The sequence below is a fragment of the Equus caballus genome, chromosome 14, assembly GCF_041296265.1.
Source record: "Equus caballus isolate H_3958 breed thoroughbred chromosome 14, TB-T2T, whole genome shotgun sequence".
In the NCBI taxonomy this organism is placed as follows: Eukaryota; Metazoa; Chordata; class Mammalia; order Perissodactyla; family Equidae; genus Equus; species Equus caballus.
The window spans coordinates 104,853,275-104,876,640 of NC_091697.1; the positions used below are offsets into that span (position 1 = coordinate 104,853,275).

The following is a 23,366-nucleotide window of genomic DNA, read 5'->3' on the forward strand; positions in this document are numbered from 1 at the left end:
GTCAGATAGATAACCGAAGTTCACATTCTCATGCAGAAGGAAAAGGGGTTTGCTGGCTCTTCACCCACAGAGACGTAAATGAAACACGAGGGGTTGGTCCCGGCGTGCACATTTGCTGCCTTCATCTCTCCGGTTCTGTCTTCTATTAGCAGCAGTTCAGCTTTCCTTTGGAGAACCCCTCACTGGTACACACACACACCCGCCATTTAGTCCATGTAGTGTGTCCACTGCCAGGCTTTATCAGCCACACGAAGTGATCACGTCACCCATGTGGTCACAGTGACTGGCTCTGGGCTGGGCATACGATTTAGGCAGGACAAACAGACTTGTTCCTGAGCTTTATATAGAACATCGATGAGAGAGGAATTTTCCTTTTTAAGAATGAAAATCCAGAAGAATATCCAGAAGAATGTAAACTTGAGGCTGCTAGCAGTCATCTTTCCCACTATGTGGCGAGTATGCCTATCAGTAATGCCACCACACAGACAACCAAGAGTTGGAGGAAAAAAGAGCCAGATCTAGCCATGCCTGAAGCCAGCCAGATACACCCTCAAACTCCTTGGTTAGGAGTTAATAAATTATCATTATTGCTTAATCTAGATTAAGCTGGATTTTCGTCATTCATAAGAGAAAGGATTCTAACTAATACATATTTAGCAGCTTGGGGACAAACACTGCTAGAAGTACCAGGGGGTCTGTTCAACTTTAAAATGGCCTTACTCTTTCACCCTTGGTTGCTACAAGCCTTGTATTTCTGCATGGCTAAACAAAGTGATGGAGGATCCACCCACCAGGAAAGCCTAGTCTGGTAAAGAATGGGAAGTTATCACACACGAAACAGCCTTGTCCATCAGGAACACAGCTATTATTTTAAACTTTGGATGCCCTTTAAAAAATGTTATCATGAAGAAAAAAATGTGAAAGCACAAAATAAGGACATTTAAAGCAATCTATATCTTATAAATATATCAAAGGTAGCATAAAGAAAGATGAGGTGACAGTAAAATGAGATATAAATCTTTTCTCTCATCTCTAGTACGTGCTATTGAGCAAAATAACAGGAATTTCAAAAATATGCATTTTTTTAAAAAATATAGTTTCTGGGGCCAGCCGGGTGGTGCAGCAGTTAAGTGTGCATGTTCTGCTTCGGTGGCCCGGGGTTTGCCAGTTCAGATCCCGGGTGCGGACATGGCACCGCTTGGGATCCCGATTCCCTTTCCTAATCAACAAAAATAAGGAGGGTCCACAATTCCTGTCCCTTTTTCCTTTGTTAATTTAACGTGTATTTAACTTAATATGCTTCAACTCAGTGCGTTTACATTTTTGGCATGTGAGTAAGTCTGAGGAGTTGCAATCATTTACTAGAAATCATTTTTCCTTCTTAAGTTTAAGGCCAGTGCTATCAAATTCGACAAGTTACCAAATCCAGCAAAAATGTCATAAACAGCCATTAAACGGGCACCCAAAGTCCAACCTGACCATCCTTTCCCACAGGGATCCCAGAGCTGGTGCCCGGGAGGGCCTCTGAGGGGAGGGGGCCGGGTGGAAGCCATGCAAAGCCCCCCAGCGCCACCTGTGCGTGTCTACACCAGACATTTCCCCTCACCCGGGGTCAGGAATTCACGGCAGGTCCCCAGCAAAAGGGGAAAACCAGCAGGTCCCCGAATAACTAGAGATTTGAGAGGGGACATGAACACTGCCACAAGAAGAGCAGCGTGTGAGACAGGAAGGTGAGGAACTGGTGTGGCAGGGCCCCTTACACACTGGAGTGGAAAGGTCTGATTGAATCTGAGGCTGTCAACATTGGCCTCAGCTCCGTATAAGAATCTATGTCTTCTCAATCCCCTCGTGCTCATGATCCCCAGCTCTCCAAAGGAGAAGATTCTTTGCATCTTGACCCCTAGAGACTTTCCATATAGATTCCTTTAAACCAATGGAAACGCCCCTATATCCGCAGCTAAAACCAACCTGACATTTTACCACCAGACTCTTGTACATATTCCACAAACACAGCAACAGCTTCTGAGGCTATTCCCCTCTGTGTCCCTCCTTCTCCAAACATCTTACTCTGAGTGATTATTTTCGATCACTAGATGGGCGTTCACACGAAGGTTCAGAATATCTAGACAAGTTTACCCGGAACTTCTGGCTGCGCTCTCTCTCCCCTGGAGAGGCCACCTGAGCTCTAGCGCTACGGAGCTGGGAGAAACCGCAAAATTGTAGTTTCCGTGTCCTCCATCTCACCCATCCCCACCCAGTTCTTCTGGGCATACTTAAGTCCACTTTATTAATAAAGACCTCCTCCCAGGAAGGCTCTCCCTGTCAGCTTTTGGCGTTGCCTCCAGGCTGAGACAAGGGTTTTCCTAACCCTCGGCAGGCAGTCTCCTTCTGTTGATAAGAAACCAGGCGAGAGGCCAGGTGCAAGGGTGGAGCCTGTCTTTTCCATCAAATGCATTTCATGAGCTGCACAAGACCTTTAAGCAAAGACAGTTGGAAAACCCAGTGATGAATTAATACACCCTGAGCTCCTGATCCCAGTTCCTACCAGCTTTTGCCAATATACTTGACACCACTCACAAATCTCAGAAAAAGCGTAGACTTTGTTTGCCTTTTGCATTGATCAATCCAGGCTTCTTACAGAACTAAAACAGGACTCAGAGATTCTTCTCTCCCTCGACGACCCAGGGGACTCGTTATCTGCTCATTCCTCATATGCCTCTCAAGCCATCGGAATTTTAAGACCTCTCAGCTGGACATGTGGCTCTGCAGTCTGCTGCCAGGCTCCTCAGCTTTCCCCAACGGACAGTCAGAGGAAGAGGAAGACGGTGAAAAGAGACGATGCACAGGAAGCCTGCTGGGAACAGATGCTCCAGAGGCCAGGAAGGCTCCCCGCAAATCCGCTTCGGTCTCTGAGCCCCTTCAGCCTGCCTGATCCTGCCCCCACCCCGCTGTCTCCAGAGAAAGCAGCCAGAACCCCCAAAAGAGGAGACAGTCGTGTGTCTCACACATAACAGGCCCTGAACAAGTATCTGCTGAACTGAACTGAGTGGAACTGAAGGGGTCCAGACAGGCCTCCCCAAGATGTGATACTTTTCTGGTGTGTGGCATGTTTTGAGCTAAAAGCAATTGAGACCCTGCGGGCTCAAGAGAAATCTTTGCTTCTCCCTTAAAGAAGTGAGGGTCTTGCCCAAAACAAGAGTTCTTACCACACATAAACTTGTATGACCTATCTGGCTGGCAGAGCAAACATTTACTTAGTGACCATCTGTTCCTTACCGTCCTGTGAATCACTCTCCTCCCCTCTGAAGCCCCAGGCCCCTAGTCCACTCCTTGGCTCAAGACGGCATATATGCCTCATTTTACCTCTCTGTCTTAGAATGTCTCATGTATGTGGGGTTCTCATGTGTACAAAATTTGTTTTTCTCCTGTTAATCTGTCTCACGTCAATTAAATTATTTGACCAGCTGAAAGAACCTTTGAAGGGTAGAGGAAAATTTTCCCTCCCCAATAGAATTCATTTATATGTCACATCCCTCCTTAGCATCAGTCAAACGGGAACAATCGGACTTCCTCACCCTGACACTAGAAGCTATTTGACTACGATTATCAGTTAGAGGAAATCAGACAGTGCATTTTATCCCATAATAATTATTATAACAGCTACCATTTAGTGAGCACTTACCATGTGCCAGGCTCTTTCCTAAGTGCTTTATAGTCATTAATCCATTTAAGCATCCCAACAGTGGCTAGGCCAACACTGCCACATAAGAATGTCTTAGGGGCTGGCCCGGTGGCGTAGCAGTTAAGTTCGTGTGCTCTGCTTCAGCGGCCTGGGGTTCGCCAGTTTGGATCCTGGGCACAGACCTACACACTGCTCATCAATCCTTGCTGTGGCAGCATCCCACATATAAAACTTAACTGCTGTGCCACCAGGCCGGCCCCCGGGGGTCTACAAGATAATTCATTCATTCAGCTTTGGTTTGTTAAGCATCCGTATGTGCCAGGCCCTAGACCTCTGACTGAAGTAATGTATGTAAATAGCTTTCCTCTGTTCCTAGAACACTAATAAATACTCAATAATGTGTCCAGTATTTTCACTATAAGCAGCTTTGCCATAAACAAACGTCTTCACCGCAAGCATTTTCACCACATAACTAACTGGGCATAAGGCGATTTTGCCATTAAAAAAAAAGATAAAATAATTGGTTGACAGTTTGGTTTCATTTCACTGTAAACCAAGATTGCATACCGTCCTAGAGAACGAGAACATATCAGTTTACAAACCCTTCAGTGAGCACAGTCACAACACAATACAAAGCTCAGTTACACACGTGCATCCTAGCATTTTGGAAACTGATCTCTCTCTTAATGAGGAAGAAATCTGAGCGAAAAAAGAAGGTGTGATGCCAAATGAGGAGAACGAATCAACAGGCAACAAAAGTAAAATACTATGAACGAAAGACTTGGAAGACAAGTGCTTGGGCACAATCCACAAAATAAAATCAGTGATCTGTGCAGTGTCTGCCATGAATCCACACATGTTTTACACACACTGAAGTAGTTTTGTATTTTCTTTTTTTCGCAAAAAACTCTTTCTATTGTTATTAATTTCATTTTTATTTTTCGTTATTTTCTTTTTTATGGCAAAAGACTTTTTAGGCAAAGTCGCCTCACGCCCAATTAATTATGCAGCAAAGATGTTTATGGCAAAGCTGCGTATAGTTCCGGGAATACCTAGCAGTCCTCACTAAGCAGCAGCTTTTATAATTATTTATCTCTTTAAGAAAAGAAAAGGAATATAGACAAATACAGTGAAACTGCAGCATATTCCTTGACTCATTACTGCAGAGCCTTGGGTCAAATACATTCCAAAAAGGCCAGGCCTAAGAGAGTAAAATGCAGGCACCCATTCTGAACACCACAGGGGTGTGGATCCTGTCTGCACCCCAGCCAGGAGGAGGGAGCAGAGAAGGAAGAAGGAATCTGGCTTCTTCAATACCACATGCAGGTGTCAGGGCAACCGCTGGCACCAACGCTGTCCTTCTGCTCTGTGGTCTGTCTGCCAGGGTGAGGGAGGAGCTGGCCACACGGTCAGGTCTGTCTGTGCTAGTGGCTTTGGCAGCTCTGGCAGAGGCAGAAAGAAAGCAGAATTGGGTGGGAGTGTATCGCAGGAAACACACCTCATCGGGCTGGTCCAGCTCCTTCAGGTGAAGATCTTGAATGAGGTACTCCACGATGCGCACATTATTGCTCTGAGCTGCAAAGTGGAGGGCATTCATTCCATCCTGAAGAGAGCCAGGTGGGGAGATGATTACACAGTGATCTCAGGACCTCCCTCTCCTGCACTGGTGAGCTGACAGCTCATGTGGGTCCAGGAGTGACCCACATACCTACCTGATTCTTGGCTCTCTGGTCTGCTCCAGCTCTAACCAGCAAGAGCATGATCTCAAGGCCTCCAGACCAGGCTGCAAGATGAATTACTGTCAAGCCGTGCTTCCCCAAAAGAGAGAAGAAAAGAATCCATCACATGGATGAGCCACAACACACTATCTCAGTCAACAAAAGCCAAGTTAACACTCAGCTGTTGAAAATTAAGAAATAGGAAGAGAATTTAATATACAGCAAAGGTGATATTTCAATTTCATGGGGAAAATGAATATATTTAATAAGTGGTGCAGGCACAAGGGGTTCTCCATCTGGAAGAAAATAAAATGAAACCCTATTCATATACAGACAAAGTACCCAAACAACAAATACATTAGAAGAAAATCTAGACTATAGTACATGTGTTAATCAGAACTTATAAATGGAAAGATTGATGATAAACAAATGATACATTGCTTTAAATGTAGCTTAATAAAGATAAATGGTTACTTTCTCTAATATATGAAACATTCTTACAAATCAACAAGAAAAAGGCAATTAAACCAACTGACAAAAAGGTGTCCTCTTAAGGTACTAATGGAAATGAAAGCATTATAGTTTAAGCAATCTGGCAATATCCATTAAAACTTTAAACCCAACCAGCTATCCCACTCCTGGGAATCTATCCCATGAAAATAAGGTTTAGGACCTAGTGCTATACAAACAAGGACGTTAACTGTTACCCTTAAACCTGGGAGCAAGGTCAATCTCCGTCAAAACAGGAACACTGAACAAAGTGGGAAACAGTCGTGCCACATCATGCAGCCATTCAAAACAACGAATGAGAGCTCTGACAAGTGACTGGGAGAGACTTCCGTGAGCCAGCTGTTAAGTGTGGAAAATAAAATGCAGAGAAAATATAATCCATTTCTAAAATTTTACTGAGGTCATACTGGCTTTTAACATTGTGTGAATTTCAGATGTACATTATTATATTTCAGTTTCTGTATAGGTTGCATCGTGTTCACCACCAATAGTCTGGTTTTTATCTGATAATCTCATTTTTTTAATAAAACAAGCAACGACCAAAAAACTCATGTACATCTATATCTCTGTCTACCTATAGCTGGGTAAGTAGGTAGATAGATTGTTAGAGACCAATATGGATGTGATTATATAAGCATGAGGAAAATACAGAAATAAATTCATCCCACATTGTTAAATGTAATTACTGGAGAAGGGAAAGGTACACAAAAAAGAAAAAACAGAAAAGACTGAAGTTATCAAAAGAATCTTATTTATATATAAATTATTTAAAATATTCTCTCTATATAAAGTCATATACGTGTGTGTGTGTGTGCACGCACACATGCACAAAATAAACTGAGAGAGAGAGATTCTGAGCAGGCCCTGCCGACCTGCAGCGATGCCGTGGGCAGTCAGACTGTGGACTCAATGAGCGGGGAGAAAGGTATGAAAGGAGACAGGGGGCAGTTAGCACTGGCCATCTCAGGAAGGTGGGACCGGAGGGAGGTAAGCTAGGGAAAATTGGGACCTGTGTTCCAGGCCCCAAGTTAGAGAAGCAATATAGAGCGGACACTGTGAGCACGGTCTGGAGAACTGAACGAAATTGACCTCAAATTCTGGCTTGACCCCTTTCAAGCGCTATTATCTCAGTCACCTTGGCTAACTGTCAGCCTCAGGTTCCTTATCTGTACGTTCATGCATCTGCTTTTCTGTTTCCTTTTATTCCTGCCAAAAAATATCCATTACTTCTGTAAAAGTGCCTTCCAGAAAGTAAGCCTTCCCAGCACATCCTATTTGCATCTGCTATCGACCGTTGTTTGTAATCCAGGAAACCAGTTTGTTAGATAGACAGAGTATGAATAAATAAACAAGGAATGAGATCTGTGGGGCCCTTGCATTTGTAAAGTGCGTAGTAAGCCTCTGGGCATTGATTTTGGCTGCCCCAGAAACGCATTAACGTATTCTCTTATTCTCAGTCAAGTTCAGGCATGGAGAAGAGAAAAAGCAAGCCCCAGATTATTGAGGGGTAGCTCTAGATCAGTGGTTCTCAGCTGAGGGCGACTTTGCCTCCAGGGCCCTTTGCGAGCTATCTGGAGACACTTTTGATGGTCATGACTGAAGGGAGATATTGATATTCAGTGGGTAGAGGCCAGAGACACTGCAAAACATCCAATCATCCCAAACAGCCCCCACAACAAAAAATCACCCCACCAGAATGTCACAGAGCCACTGCTGAGAAAGCCTGCTGCAGACGACATATCCTATAAAATTTACATTCCAGCTGTCACACTACACAGGGAGTTAGTCTATTGAAGTCTACCTATATGCTTATAATTCCAGTATGATGAAAATACCCACCAATTTCTGCACTCAATTTCCAAACAAACAACAATGTACAATGACTAGTTGAGGTTCTTCAAGAAAAGTGCCCTAAACACAATCCCACCCCTTAATTTAGCCTTCTCTACAAATCAATGCCCCTAGTCAACAATACTAAATCCAGTTTCACATATGGTCCAAAAAGAGGCCAGAAACATTTGGGATAGACGATAAATCAAATTTTGATAGGAGCTCTATTTTTCCCTAAGAGGTCATTTCTAATTTCAAAGCAGCCGATACTTAAAGATTTCAAACACTGATCACAAAATCCAAAAGCCAGGAATTCAAGCTGCAAACAACTTGAGTCTCTGAAACCATAAATTCTGAGTGAGCCATCATTCCTCAGAGGCAAAGAGTCACTGCTCAAAGCTGTAAACCCCCCACAAGAACCTTCATAAAACTAAGTTTTCCTGACATGAAACTGACATGCCTGGGACAGTCCATGAGCCTGTCATGGATTACACTCACAGTCAGTACACGACGCTCTGTAAGTGTAAAATGCCCACAGTCAGTGACAATCTGTCCTCATCACGAGCCTGGTCATAGGTGAGAAAGTCAGTAACTTCCCCTGGGGAACAGCTGAACTTGAGGCGCTTCCCAGAGATAAGGAGCTCCGAGAGCAGATGCTCGTCACGATCCTCTGAGCACCACCTCTCCATCTGGATCCTCTGTTCACTTCTGGAGTAGGAGCCTCCCTCCATTTATCCAGTCTGCCTCTTCCCAAGATTCGGGGATGCCCCCACTCTAAACCTGGAGTCCTCAGCGTCCAGGCCATGCATTTGTTCCTTACCACGTAATGCCTTGGATGGTACCCATCTGTTACAGTCTCAGTCCTTGCTCCCCCGATAGACTGTAGGCCCCTCAAAGCACGCCAGTGCTTCCTGACACATCACCTGGGGATCTTGTTAAATTGCAGATTGTGACTCAGGAGGTCTGGAGTGGGGCCCAAGAGTCTGCATTTCTAACAAGCTCCCAGGTAATGCCAGCACTCTGGTCCCAGGACCACACTTTGAGTAGCAAGAACCTATATCTAGCTGAATCCCCAGTAGTTGGCATTGAGACTTACCCACATCAGGCACTGAATAAATACTGAGGGTGAAGGGGTTCAATTGTTGGCTCTTCGCAAACAGGTGTTGGACCTCAGAAGACACATCTGCCATGTGAAACTCAGGGCTCACCGCTTAGATCAACAAGCTGCCAGGTCTGACCAATCAAACATGGCATTGCTTGAATTATAAAAAGGCATTTTATTAGCTATGTACTAATGCACTGTGAATAATTAAATTAGTTATGGAGATATTTAACTTAGTGAAACTTTCACAGCAAAGTACAGAGATACATCAGGAATTACTGTATTTCCCACCTGCCAGCATCTGAGTCTCACAAGGCGAAGTTACAAGAAGCTGACGTGAGCCCCCAAATGTATGTTTGGAAAGCCTCAAAGAGAACAAGTTGGTAAAACATCTCTTCATCATTTCTGCAAGAACTGACTTACACTCTGACATAAACCAGTAGTGTAGTTAATACCTTAGAAACATGGCAATCCTCAGACATGCTGTTTAAAAGAAAAGATGTGGGCCAGCCCAGTGGCACAGCAGTTAAGTTTGCATGTTCTGCTTCAGCGGCCCGGGGTTCGCTGGTTCGGATCCCGGGTGCGGACATGGCACCACCTGGGAAGCCATGCTATGGCAGGCGTCCCACATATAAAGTGGAGGAAGATGGGCATGCATGTGAGCTCAGCGCCAGTCTTCCTCAGCAAAAAGAGGAGGATTGGCGGCAGATGTTAGCTCAGGGCTAATCTTCCAAAAAAAAAAAAAAAGACAAGATGCCATTCAGCCTGGACAAAGGATACACAGGTGTTTATTGTACAATTCTCCCCACTTTTACAGTACATTAAAGATTCGGGGTTATGGTCTGGGTAAGATGGAATAAGTACACCCTACTCTGACTCTCTCACCAAATGCGACTAAAATCTCTGGACGGAATGCATGGAACAGCTAGTTAAGTACTCTGAGAAGTAAACGGTACCAGGCAGGCTAGGGAGGAAAACCAGAACTCAAAATATAAACAATTGGGGTTTCCTCACTTTTGCTTTTTGGTTTTTCTTCCACACCTTCCAGTCGGGACTCAAGGCAGTGCAAATCACAGATCTGTGCCCTGGGCAGAAAGAGCTCCAGGAGCAGCCCTCTATCTCTGGTCTAAGGAGCGGAGGCGGACCCTATAGAATGGAGACAGTAGGGAAGATGCTGTGTCTGTCTTCCCTTCTGGCCCGGCCCCAGGCAAGCCTCACTCCCAAAGCTGCAGCCCCGCAGTGGAAGGGGTAGCAGCAGCAGCTGGGCAGCACCTGAAACTCTGACAGAGGGACTCCTCTCTGACCAGAGGAAGTCATCAGAAGAGGGGGTGGGGGGACTCATACTGCTTTCTTTCCTCTCTCAGTCCTGGAGGCAAACCCAGGTGCGGGATGGACACAGCAGAGCTGGGAGTCTATACCACTGTCTTTCTAGTCAGAGGATCAGGAACACGGGGAAGGGCCCTGGAGCTGGAGGATGGGGTGGGAGCAGGGGGAATGATCTTGGAGAGGTGGGAGCTCAGGAGAGCCATCCCACAAAGTCAAGTATGCACACCTGGCCTCAGTCCTGACCTGCACATGGACCTGACCCTGAACAGCATGATGCCAGGTCTCAGACTGGCCCCTGGATGGTGCACATGTGGGACATGTCCAAACAGCACTGCAAAAGTGCTGAGAACTGAGGTGACCCTGGTGTCAAATGGGGTTTTGTTTTGTTTTTTGAGGAAAATTAGCCCTGAGCTAACCTCCGCCACCAATACTCCTCTTCTTTTGTTGAGGAAGATTGGCCCTAAGCTAACATCTGTGCCCATCTTCCTCTACTTTATATGTGGGATGCCACCACAGCATGGCTTAATGAGAAGTGCTAGGTCTGGGCCCAGGATCCAAACCAGCGAACTCCAGGCTGCCAAAGCAGAGGGCGCAAACTTAACCACTCCACCACAGGGCCAGCCCCTCAAATGGTGTTGAAGAAACTGGTTATCCATACTCAAGCTAAAAAAGAAGCTCGCCCTACTCCTCATACCTTATACTTAAATTAAATCAAAATGGGGGCCACCCCAATGGTGCAGCGGTTAGGTTCACACATTCCATTTTGGCGGCCTGGGGTTTGCCGGTTTGGATCCTGGGTGTGGACATGGCACCGCCTGTCAAGCCATGCTGTGGTAGGCATCCCACATATAAAGTAGAGGAAGATGGGCACAGATGTTAGCTCAGGGCCAGTCTTCCTCAGCAAAAAGAGGAGGACTGGCAGCAGATGTTAGCTCAGGGCTAATCTTCCTCAAAAAAAAAAAAAAACATTAAATCAAAATGTACAACAAATGTTAATGTAAAACACAAGGCTATAAAAGTTTTAGAAGAAAAATATGAGAAAAGCTTCATGATCTTAAGTTAGGCAAAGCACTCACAGATATAACACCAATCGCCAGATTCATTTTTAAAAATAGGTAAATTGTACTTCATCAAAATTAAAAACTTTCGTTCTGTGAAAAACACTAAAAAGATAAGCTACAGAGTATGAGAAAATATTTGCAAATCACATGTCTAACAAAGAACTTGTGTCTAGAATATATAAAGACGTCTCCAAATTCAACAGTAAGAGAACAAACAACCCAACTTATTTTTAAAAAATTTCAAAAGATTTGAATAGACCCTTCATCAAAGTGGATATACAAACGCTCAATAACACAAGAAAAGATGCTGGATATCATTAGACATCAAAGAAATGCAAATTAAAACCACAATGAGATGCGAATACAAACCAATTAGGATGGCTAAAATTAAGGGGAAAAAAATGACAATACCAAGTGCTGATGAGGATGTGGAACAAATGGAACTCTGCTGCATTGCTGGGAGAGCGAATACGGCACAGCCACTCTCAAAGACTGTCTGGCAGCTTCCCGTACATAGCTTACTATATGACCCAGTAATCTTACTCCTAGGTGTTTACACTAGAGAAATGAAAACTTACGGTTACACAAATACTTACACAAATGTTTATAGCAGCTTTGTTTGTAACAGTCAAAAACTGGAAACAACTCTAATGTCCTTCAACTTGTGAATGGATAAACAAACTGTGGTACATTCATACCCTGGAATACTATTCAGCAATAAAAAAAGAGGAATTATGGATACATACAACAACATGGATGAACCTCAGAGGCATTTTGCTGAGTGACAGAAGTCAGTGTCAAAAGGTTATAAATTATATGATACCATTTATAAGGCATTCTCCAAAAGGAAAAATTACAGAGAAGAGATCAACAGTTGCCAGGGTGGGCGAGAGTGTGACTACAAAGAAGCAGCGTGAGAGAATTTTCTGGGTGATGCAGCTGTCTTGTATTCTGATGGTGGTGGTGGTTACACGAATCTATATGTGTTAACATTCATAGAACTATATGCCAAAAAGAAAGTTAACTGCACAGTAAGTTAATTTAAAAATTATAGTAAAATAGAAAGTTATTATATCAGAGTTTCAATGTCAAAATAAGAATAGACTCTTGGCAATCAAGTCTATTACCAAAGCATCCTTTGAAGGCTAATTACTGTTGCAAAATAACGAAATAACAATTTCCAGGCGTGAACGATCTGCTCCTTAAGTACCACCACCATCATACAACTTGCTACATTCACAAGGTTGGAGTGCTTTTGGTGCCAATTTTTAAAAAGGGGCACGTATTCATTCTGATTCTGTTACGTACCAATTTCCTTGCCTGCCAATTCTAGAGGAATAAAACAGAGAGGGACGTGTCCTACTGGTGAAACAAAAGAGAAACTCTCATCTTATCAAGTCTAGGCATGTCTATGATTGTTGACCAAACCAACAAGGTGACCGATTGGTTTGAACTGACTTTACTCATTCACCTTCCAAAGATTCACCAAGCACATTCTACACCCAGACCCTGTGAGACATGAAGGTAAAGCACAGCTGAGTCAGTCCAGGAAGAAAACAGAAGAGCTCTGTGGGACTCTCCAGAACACTTTAAGAACCACAGTCCACTGGATGAACGAAGAACCAAGAACCACGGTCCATCGGATTGACTAAAAACTTTCTCTGCGCCTGGAGACAACAAACACGATGTTGTGTCTCTCCAGCCCCAGTGGTGTCCCTGTGCCACGGTAAAGTACTAAATGAAGCTGGGGAAAGCAGGTGGAAGATCCTTCAAGGGCAGGAGGGGGTTGATATGTAGGCAGAGAAATAGTTGAGTTGATTTGTGGCTAACAGCATGGTCTCTGGATCACATAAGCCAGGTTCAAATCCTAACTCCACCCCTTCTTAGACGTAATTTTTTGGGCAAGATATTTAACCCCTCTGTGTCTCAGGCGCCTCATCTGAAAATGGGGTGTTAGAGTAATGTTTTTCTCACAAGGTGGGGAGTGGGGGTGGCTAAACATCAGAGTCCTAAGGCTGGTGCCCAGTACATAGTATCTGTTAAATAAGCCTCATTTATTTATCAGGGTTCACAGGACAAAGTCAAGATCTAATGTCCCTGAGGCCAGACAGCTTCCATCTTCCATGTCCCAAATTACACTCCGGGCAAATGCACGCTACTGGTCACAAGGTCAATACAGGAAAATGAGCGAAAGTCGAAGTCCTATAGGTAATTCAGTCACCAAACGCAAAGAGCACATAATATGTATATTCTCTAAGAGATCTTTCCAAAATGAACACTGCTAATGGAAATACTTTGTGTGTACACGAAGAAAAGATAACCAGAGTGACCAGATTTTCCCCATCATTGGTTATGCTCCAATCCTCTCTGCCAAACGAAGATGGGCTTACCTTATCAGCAACATCCACCCTGGCCTTGTGATTAAGCAAGAAATCCACTGCAGATAAATGATTTGCCCCCACTGCAAAATGCAGGGCTGTGCTGTTCATCTGGGAAAACATAATTTGTGTTTTCAGTCATCTCATTGTTATTTGGCCTTTTTAAGTTTCCTGTTTCCTGAACGGCCATAATTTTCTATTAGGTGTTTGCATTTTGATTATTTATGTATTCTTGGCCTTTGTCTTTGAAAGCACTGAGAATCGTGTCCAGTGTAATCTTGCCTTCATCTGTTATCAGATAATACCAGAGAATTCGGCAATCCAGTGGAGGACATGCCTCAAGCTGAAATCCGGTGCTAACCTATCGCTGATTGTAGCAATATAACACATTTCAATTAGAGTAAAAGTTGTATTTTCCGCCATCTGTAATCACTAATAATGGTAAATTTTTTCTGCTTAGCATACACTGATACTGCATAACAAAAACTTCAATCCACATAGATGGATGGTCAATCCATAAATGGTCTTTCTTCTGTAATTTTTTAAACTGTAAATTTTAAGCAAACAAATAAATTGCAAAGGAAGGAATGAAGGAAACAAAGAAAGAAAGAAAGAAAGAGAGAAGGAAGGAAGAAGGTAAGGAAGGAAGGAAGGAAAGAAAGAGACAGAGAAAGAAAGCAATGAGTATTTTTTGCTTCAAAGGAAAGCCAGCATGGTGCTCCTGGGATGTCCAGAGACAGACTCCTATGTTTCAGACGATGGATGTTTTGCTTGTAAGTAAAACACGTGTCATATTCCCCATATTCTAGACACTGTTTTTGCTTCCAAAGAAGGTGCTTGGGCACGGATTTATTATCCTTTGCTTCACATAAACACTTTATCACAAAAATATGAGAAATGTTTAAACATCTGATTTCCCGGTAGCTAAACTGGTAATAAAGTAAGTTTGACAAAACATGAGCTATCTTGACATTGTCTGCAATCTAGAGCTATGTTCTGGTATGTTACATTTGGGCTATAAACTCCTCTATTAACTTTATTTGTGAAAAAGGATGCAAGCCAAAACAGCATCCACGATCATTCAATAAAACCTCTTACATTTTTCTCTATCATCACACATTTTAAGGAACTCTACAAATAACCACATCAACACTTTGCTGTGAACAGGACTAAAGGAGCTGTCATTAGAAAGTACAGCACGATTCCTCACATTTATAAGCACTCGCCACACTGTAGGTTAGTGACCTAGATTATACTCGCTCACCAGGTATTTAATATAAACATATGGTTTAAAATGTCAGAAAATTGTATGTATGTGAAAATTTTTAAACAGTTATCAAAGTACATTGGAGAATCTATTTCCTACTACTTGGAAAAATGACTGTTGCTTTGCTTTTTCAACAATTAGTCTAGATACCACCTGCAAAGATCCTAGCTTATTCTCTCCTTTTCACCCCCTTCTTTCCTTGATTCCTCTCCCCACCTCCCTTTTTTTTTGGTTCTTAAAATTGTTATGCTGCAAAATGTTGCTATTTTTTTCTACTCTTTCTAGGACGTCTATGGACAATGAATCCTCCATATGCCCATAACACATCAGACACACACAAGCACACAATTTACACATAGACACATAAATTCTCACATCCACATAAACACACACCCCCTCACGTACACACATGCACAACTGCTAAGCAGCCTTCCACTGCACACGATGTGTGACTTCAGTTTCTATGACCTCACTGCCTGGCACCAATCCAGGTTCTGCGAAACCTGAAGTTTATACTCTTTAGGGAGCCCTCTTTATTTTTTTAATTTTTATTTTTATTTATTTACTTATTTATTTTGGTGAGGAAGATTGGCCCTGAGCTACCATCTGTTGCCAATCTTCCTCTTTTTGCTTGAGGAAGATTGTCCCTGAGCTAACACGTGTGCCAATCTTCCTCTATTTTGTATGTGGGATGCTGCCACAGCATGGCCGGATGAGTGGTGTGTAGGTCCATGCCCAGGATTCGAACCTGCGAATCCCAGGCCGCCAAAGCAGAACACACAAACTCAACCACTCCACCACCGGGCCAGCCCTAGGGAGCTCTCTTTAAAAGCCAGAGTCAGGGGCTGGCCCCGTGGCTGAGTGGGTAAGTTCGTGCGCTCTGGTTAAGTGGCCCAGGGTTTTGGTGGTTTGGATCCTGGGCGTTGACAGGGCACTGCTCATCAAGCCATGCTGGGGTGGCATCCCACATGCCACAATTGGAAGGACCCACAACTAAAAATATGCAACTATGTACCAGGGGGGCTTTGGAGAGAAAAAGGAAAGATAAAATCTTCAAAAAAAATAAATAAATAAAAAGCCAGAGTCAGAAAGCTTAACTGACTGTAGTTAAAATTGCTTACTTTTTCATATTTTACAAAATGATATAAGCATGGGGACATATTGCTGGAGCCCTCCCAGAGCCCTGGGAGGCGCCTGTCCAGTAGGCGCCCTACAGCTTATGCTTCATTTAGCATTAAATCCACTTCTGCCACCCCCACCTTGAACCACTCCACAAAGCGTCCTAAGCAGTTGACACAGCTCCCAGCCTGTTCACTGTGATAAACCCTGTCCTGAAGGACTGTCAGGAAATGCCCACAAAACCAAGCAGTAGGAAATCCAGATTTCTAGCAGTGGACTTCTCCCCTAAACCCAGGCACTTGAAGAACAAGTAGGTAAGAGCCAGGTTTCAGAAAAGGGCCACTGCCCAACATGCAGATGCGCTGTATTTCAAAAGCAATAAAATGCAAACCCACGCTCCCCTTTGGATTTTAAATTCGGAAGGCCCTAACCACAAAGGACACCATTGGAGAGAAAACAATGGTAACTTGTGTAGCAAGATGTTCTGCCCTTCCAGAATGTGTGAAGCCAAAGTGATCCATAGGCTGCAATCCAGGACCAAGTCTAGGCCTGCAACCTTGACAGCTGGCTTGCCTGCCCACCCACAGACTTTGCACAGATGCATAAAGACCCTGGACACCTCCCCCCTGATAAAGTAAACTCCCCAGATGCTATTCCACTGCTTGGTGCCACATTTAGCTTAAACATTCTGGGATTGCCAACAGAGGATATCTCCCTCATTTCACTCAACACAATCATTTTATTATTATTTATAAACCCAAGCCACCCTTAAAGCAGTTACTTGTCACATTTGCGACTTCTACTCACATTGTTCACTGCATTAATGTTAACCTTCTTGTCAAACAGCTTCTCCATAAGATCCAAGTTATTGCTTTTAGCAGCATTCTGGAAGCTTCTCTCATTTGGCAGTACTGAAAGAAAGCAAGCAAGCATGACTGAGGGAAATAACTGAAGGGAGATGAAGAGAAAGCAAACCTCATGTGGCAAACCTCATAACTCTCAAAACTTGAAACAACAGCCTTGAGCTTGTCACACTTGGACACGGGAATTTGCTTCAATATTTTATAAAATTGTATTATCAAGATTCCACTTTCTCCTCCCACTGCAAGTGTTTTCACCCCCTTAAAATATTCCTGGTCCCAAACAAAACATGATTCCCAAGGACCACCCTGAAGTCAGCAATTTAGGATCTGGCTTTAAGAGCTTGGATGGTGGCCACGGACTTCCCAGGGGAGGTTGTCTGTAGAATGTTTGTGCAAGATTAGACAGGGAAGAGCTCAAACGCTCCACACAAGCTTACCGAGACAAAACTCTTGTCTGCAGAACCCTGGGCAGACGCCAGACCTGCAGAAACAAACCTTTAAAACGCAGCCCCCATAGAAAGCTGCCCCAAGGCTAAAAGGGATGAACACGTTTTATTCCCACTTATATGAAAGGTGCTCAAGTCGATTCACACCTACTACAAACATGACACATCACACGCAGACACACATTGAGATGGCAGGTTTTATCAAGTAGCATAGAGAAGATTACAAAATGTATTGAGTTTTTTGTCAAGTAGGGGAGCTGGGGGGCTCTCAGCAGACAACCCCAACACTGGGGATGAAGCCAGAACTGGAACGATGTGAAATCAGCAAGATACTTTCTCCAAAAACAAAGGACCCTACGAGAGATTTTGCAGACGCGTTGCCAAGTAGGTTCCCAGCATCTGCCAAAGACTCTCAAATGCCACCAAGTCCAGCCCAAGACCAGAGCGTCGGTTCACGGGAGGCAGACACATTCATTCCTCCACCACCTGCATCCCGCGCTTCCCTTCTACCCCTACTCTTGGTTCCGCTCTGTGACTTCAACATCCACGAAGATGATTAACCAAACACCTTGGTCTCTCAGTTCCCTGACTCCCTCACCTCTAATAATCTTCTTCCCCCTGACCTCATCACCCAATTTCAGGGCACCCTCTTGACCTGATCATCAAAAACTACACTACCTCTGACAACTTCAAGAATCCCATTCTCTGACACCACCTCTCATCCACTCAGCTCACCTGCTTTAGCTCTCAGTCCAGAACTTCTGCAAGCTCCAGTCCTCCAAGCCACTGTTCTCACCATGCTTTCACATTATTCATCCCTTACGTCCTTACTTCCTCCCCACCCAGTTTACAGTCCATGGTCCATCTTTGAAATCACTTCCACGCAAACACCTCTGTCTCCCTCACCACTCAGACTAGTTAGTCAGAATCCTCACTCTGAGATTAAGCCCAATTGCTATCTGCTCCATTTTTGCACCTGAAGGGCTAAACAGTACTCGAGAAAAGCCTACAACTATGCTGAAGTAGACATTGCTAGTGTTCATCAACATTCGGTTCTCCGTACAATCTGAACCCATGGATAAGTACATAGCCCAGCTTGGATGCGATTAGGTGAGGTCTGTCCAGGGGACTGAAAGCAGAAGAGATGGTGTGTCACTTTGGGGCTGGGTCAGTGAAAAGCCCTGTGTCACCCTCCAGGTCTCTCTTCCCCTGTCTTGTCAACCCTGAAAGCCATGTATTGAAATGTAAGGATGTAGCAGCTCAACTGTATCCCCTCAAATTCATACGCTAAAGTCCTACCCCAGTACCTCAAAACATAACTGTATTTGGGGACAGGGTCTTTAAAGAGGTGATTAAGTTCAAATGGGATCATCGGTCGGGGGGCGGTGCTAATCCAGTATGACTGGTCCTTAGAAGAAATCAGGATGTAAACACAACAGAGGGAAGACCACGTGAAGACAGCTGTCTAGAAGCCAAGGAGAGAAGCCTCGGAAGAAACCAACCCTGCAGACTCTTCGATCCCGGACTTCTAGCCTCAAGAACTGGGACGTAAATTTTTGTTGTTTAAGCCACCCAATCTGTGCACTTCATTACAGCAGCCCTAGCAAACTAACGCAAGGGGTGACAAGATGATGGCATCCCCATCACCATGGCACTGGGAGACAATTCTCCACAGGTCGCTCCAGTTTCTGCACGTCTTACAAGCAGAAGCACTGACTGCCTTTGTTCTGAACTATCTTTTCATGGATGTTTGTATGGTGAGCTGCACTGGAAGAGAGAAAGAATGTCTTCCTCTGGAGAAAAGGGCAGTTGCTGGCAGCCTTGAAGACAGTGATAGTAAGGCATGCTTAGTGCCCATTACAAAAGATACGGGTTCCCTGAGTGCAGGGTTCTTCTGCAACACAACCTATTGTATGGGCAGAAATCACTTGGCACTCTTTGCATCTCCCTGCGGGGACAGGGGCTTGGAGAACTGACATGAATGCTGACACTCTGGCTACTGCAACACTCTAAGTTCAGACAACTTGATTGTCTCCATATAAAATCCAAAGAAATGTACAAAACAGCTCTAGAATTAATAAGTGAGTTTAGCAAGGTTGCAGGAAACAAGGTCAACACATAAAAATCAATCATGTGTCTATATATTGGTAATCAACAAATGGAAATGAAAATTTAAAAAAATCATACCATTTACAATAGATCAAAAAAATCAAAATACTTAAGTATAAATCCAACAAAACTTGTACAATTTCTCCATACCAAAAAACACAAGTGCTGATGAAAGAAATCACAGAATACCTAAACAGGTGAAAAGCTGTATCATGTCTATGGATTGGAAGACTCAACATAGGAAAGATGTCAATTCTCCCCAAATTGATGTAGAGATTTAATGCAATCCAATCAAACGGCAAAAAGATATTTTGTAGCTATAAAGAAGCTAGTTCTACAATTTATATGAAGAGGCAGAGGGATTAGAATAGCCAAAACAACTTTGAAAACGAAGAATAAAGTTGGAGGAGTCACAATATTTAATTTTATTATAAATCTACAATAATCGATACAGCATGGTATTGGCAAAGAGAGAGACTCAAATATCAATGGAACAAAATACATTTTGTTCCAGAGTCTGGAAATAAACCCTCACAAGCATGGCCAATTGACTTTTTTTTTTTTTTAATATTTTATTATTATTATTTTTTAAAGATTTTAGTTTTTCCTTTTTCTCCCCAAAGCCCCCCGGTACATACTTGTACATTCCTCGCTGTGGGCCCCTCCAGTTGTGGCATGTGGGACGCCGCCTCAGCGTGGTTTGATGAGCAGTGCCATGTCCGCGCCCAGGATTCGAACCAACGAAACACTGCGCGGCCTGCAGTGGAGCACGCGAACCTAACCATTCAGCCACGGGGCCAGCCCCCATAGCCAATTGACTTTTGACAAAGGCTTGAAGCCCTTGACAATGGAGAAAGGATAATCATTTCAACAAATGTATTTGAAAATTGGAGGTTCAGATGAAAAAAATATGAACTTTGATGTAAATTTCATACCTTATACAAAAGTTAACCCCAAATGGATCACAGATAAAAATGTAAACCATAAAACTTTTAGAAGCAAACACAGGACAAAAACTTCATAACCTGGGGTTAAGAAAAAGAGTTATTAGACATCATACCAACAGCACGACCATAAAAGAAAAAAATCAATAAATCGGAACTCATCAAAATTTAAAACTTGGCTCTGTGAAGAGCACTACTATGAGAATAAAAAGACCAATTACGGACTGGGGGAATATATTTGCAAATCACATACCTGACAAATGAACTGTATTCAGAATATATCAAGAACTCTCAAAACTCAACAGTAAGAAAACAAACAACCCAATTAAAAAATAGGGGAAAGACGTCAATGGAACAAAGAGGAACCAAAGAGGATATACAGATGGCAAATAAACACATGGAAAGATGTTCCACATCATTAGCCACTAGGGAAACGTAAATTAAGACCACACCGAGATGCCAATACCCACCTATGAGAATGGCTAAAATTAAAAATACCGACGATACCAAATGTAAGCTTCTTTCTTGGGCATCCAGGCCCCAACCTCACTGCTCTCCCCCTCCGTCCCTAACCTCCAGCCAGGCTGGTCGTCCTCCTCTTTCGAGGATGTGTCTGTTCCATTCCTAACTTGCATTTGCTGCTGCTCTGCCTGTCATGCTCCCCCCTGAACTTCCCATGACCGGTTCATCCAGGCATTTGCTCCTGTGTCCTCCGTGCCTCGATCACCAAATGCAAAGTCCTTCTGTGCTCTTGTCCCAGTCACAGCCCCCGCAGCACTTACCACTGCCCGGACTTACCTTCTTCATTTGCTTACTTGCTGTATCGTCTATCAACACCCCACCACAACCAGACTGAGAGCTCCAGGGGAGCAGAGGCTGTCACGCCTCTGCATCCCCACTTCTAGAACTTGTCTGGCAAAGAGTAAGCCCTTGAAAATATTTCTAGAATGAATATTCTAGTGAATGAATGAATGAATGAAGCATTCGCACATCATATTGAGGACCTGGTGCTCTGCCCTCAAGGCTGGATTTTAGAAACCAGGCTACCCCAGTCAGCCCGATAGGGCGCCCTGTTAACGGACTTACTATCATTCTCAGCTTTTGAAGACTTCAACAGTGAGCCTCGGTTTACGCTATAAATTTATTCCCAAGACACAGATGATCCATTCCATGCTTTAAACACTTATGTACAGAAAGATTAAGGGACTTATTTAAAGTCACACAATGAAGCAGCGCATGGGTCAGGATATAGGAGATATGAGCACATAAAACTCTTTCCTTATTTGCACAAGGGCTTAATCATTTCTTTAAAAATATTCTTCCTTAAACTGAAAGGGTAACCCTTTCCTTCCATCCACAGTGCAGGTTCCACCTGAGATAAAACATCCTGAGAAATGTGAACCCAAATTCGGGCGGGGTGGCTCCACAGCTGAGACCCGGCCCACAGCGGGTGCAGACGTGGAGGATGGCCTCGGCTGCCCCGGCCGAGTCCCCCACCCCGACTTGCTCCCCGCTGCGTCCCATCGGAACTAGGTCCTCCGGCCCCCAGGCCCGGCGCCGCCCCGCCCCGCCCCGTTTCCAGACCTCGTCCCCGGACTCACGGAACTCGGGTCCGGCCGCCTCCGCCTCCTCCTCCCAGGGCGCCTCGTGCTTTGGGGTCCGGGACAGGCCCCTCCAGTGCCGGACCGCCGCGCCCCTCAGGTCCTCCCCAAGGCCCTGCGCGGCCGCGGCCGCCCGGAACACCAGCCCCATCGCCGCCTCCCTGCGCCCGGGGCGCGCCCGGCGGGGTCAGTGTCCACGCGCGCCCTGCGCCCGGGTCGCGCCCGGCGAGGTCGGTGTCCACGCGCGCCCTGCGCCCGGGTCGCGCCCGGCGAGGTCGGTGTCCACGCGCGCCCGCGGCCCGCAGCGCGCCGGGGATGGGGGACGCAGCCCCGGGCTGGCCGGCGGGCAGGTGGGCCGGGCGCAGGCGCAGAGTGTCTCCTCGGTCCGCTCCGGCTGTCGTCTGTGCGGCTCGCCCCTGTGTGCCGAGCCCTGCCCGGCGGGTACGGCGGGCGCGGGGATGCGGTGTGGTTTGACCTGTAATGAAACCTTCTGAGAAAACGCCCAGCTCCTACTTCAGTGAGTCCTCGTACCATTTTGAGAAATGTCGAGATGGATTTATAACCAACACTATTGGAGCTTCAATATTAAATCATTTCCAAATGAGCTTCCAGGATTTTCTTTGGAATAAGTCAGACTCTCAGTGTCTTGCTAGGAAGGTGTAATCCATGGTAATCCATGTTTATGCAGTGCTAACCTATTGGACTCCCCATCTTGGGTATCATTTCTTTCTTAGTGGTTTATAAAATGAAGAATTGATTAAATGCAGTGATCTTCTGGGTGATCGTGTGCCTGGCTAAAATTCTAGTAGTATGGAAGAAAAGTAGAATGTTGAAGGACAACCAGGATCCCTGCCCTGAATCCCTGACACCTAAGCACTTGGTGTTTGGTGAATGGATTACAGAAAACAGGGTGCCGGCCTGGTGGGGCAGCGGTTAAGCGTGCATGTTCTGCTTCCACGGCGTGGCGTTCACCCGTTCGGATCCCGGGTGCACACATGGCACCGCTTGGCACGCCATACTGTGGTAGGCGTCCCACATATAAAGTGGAGGAAGACGGGCACGGATGTTAGCTCAGGGCCAGTCTTCCTCAGCAAAAAGAGGAGGATTGGCAGGAGTTAGCTGAGGGCTAGTCTTCCTCAAAAAAATAAATAAATAAAACCATGGCATATCTCACAACTGTGGATGGTTTCAGAGGTGAAATTGGAAACTTAGCATATTCTAGGAGTGAAAAAAAAAATTGAGCCCTCATAAAACAGAGCTAGACTAGACCCGAGGACTGACCCACCATGTGTGTATGTGTGTGCGCATTTGTGTGTGTGTATACACAAGGACATGAGTAATATTAGGAAAGCCTTGCCCATAAAAATGCACAAGACGGTTTAGAGAAGGCAAAGAAACTGGTGAAAGCTG

General features: G+C 44.7%; 1 protein-coding gene across 1 annotated transcript in view; it reads right to left on the bottom strand.

The window, feature by feature from the left end:
- Positions 1-22,505, bottom strand: part of ANKDD1B (ankyrin repeat and death domain containing 1B) — a 53,736-nt gene extending 31,231 nt beyond the window's left edge. Inside the window, 6 exon segments of the mRNA XM_070234662.1 lie at positions 5,181-5,285; positions 5,395-5,493; positions 13,620-13,718; positions 16,801-16,904; positions 21,957-22,115; positions 22,118-22,505. Coding sequence (XP_070090763.1) covers positions 5,181-5,285; positions 5,395-5,493; positions 13,620-13,718; positions 16,801-16,904; positions 21,957-22,115; positions 22,118-22,490 — 939 coding nt within the window. The 5' untranslated portion in view covers positions 22,491-22,505.
- Between the last annotated feature and the right edge of the window lie 861 nt (positions 22,506-23,366).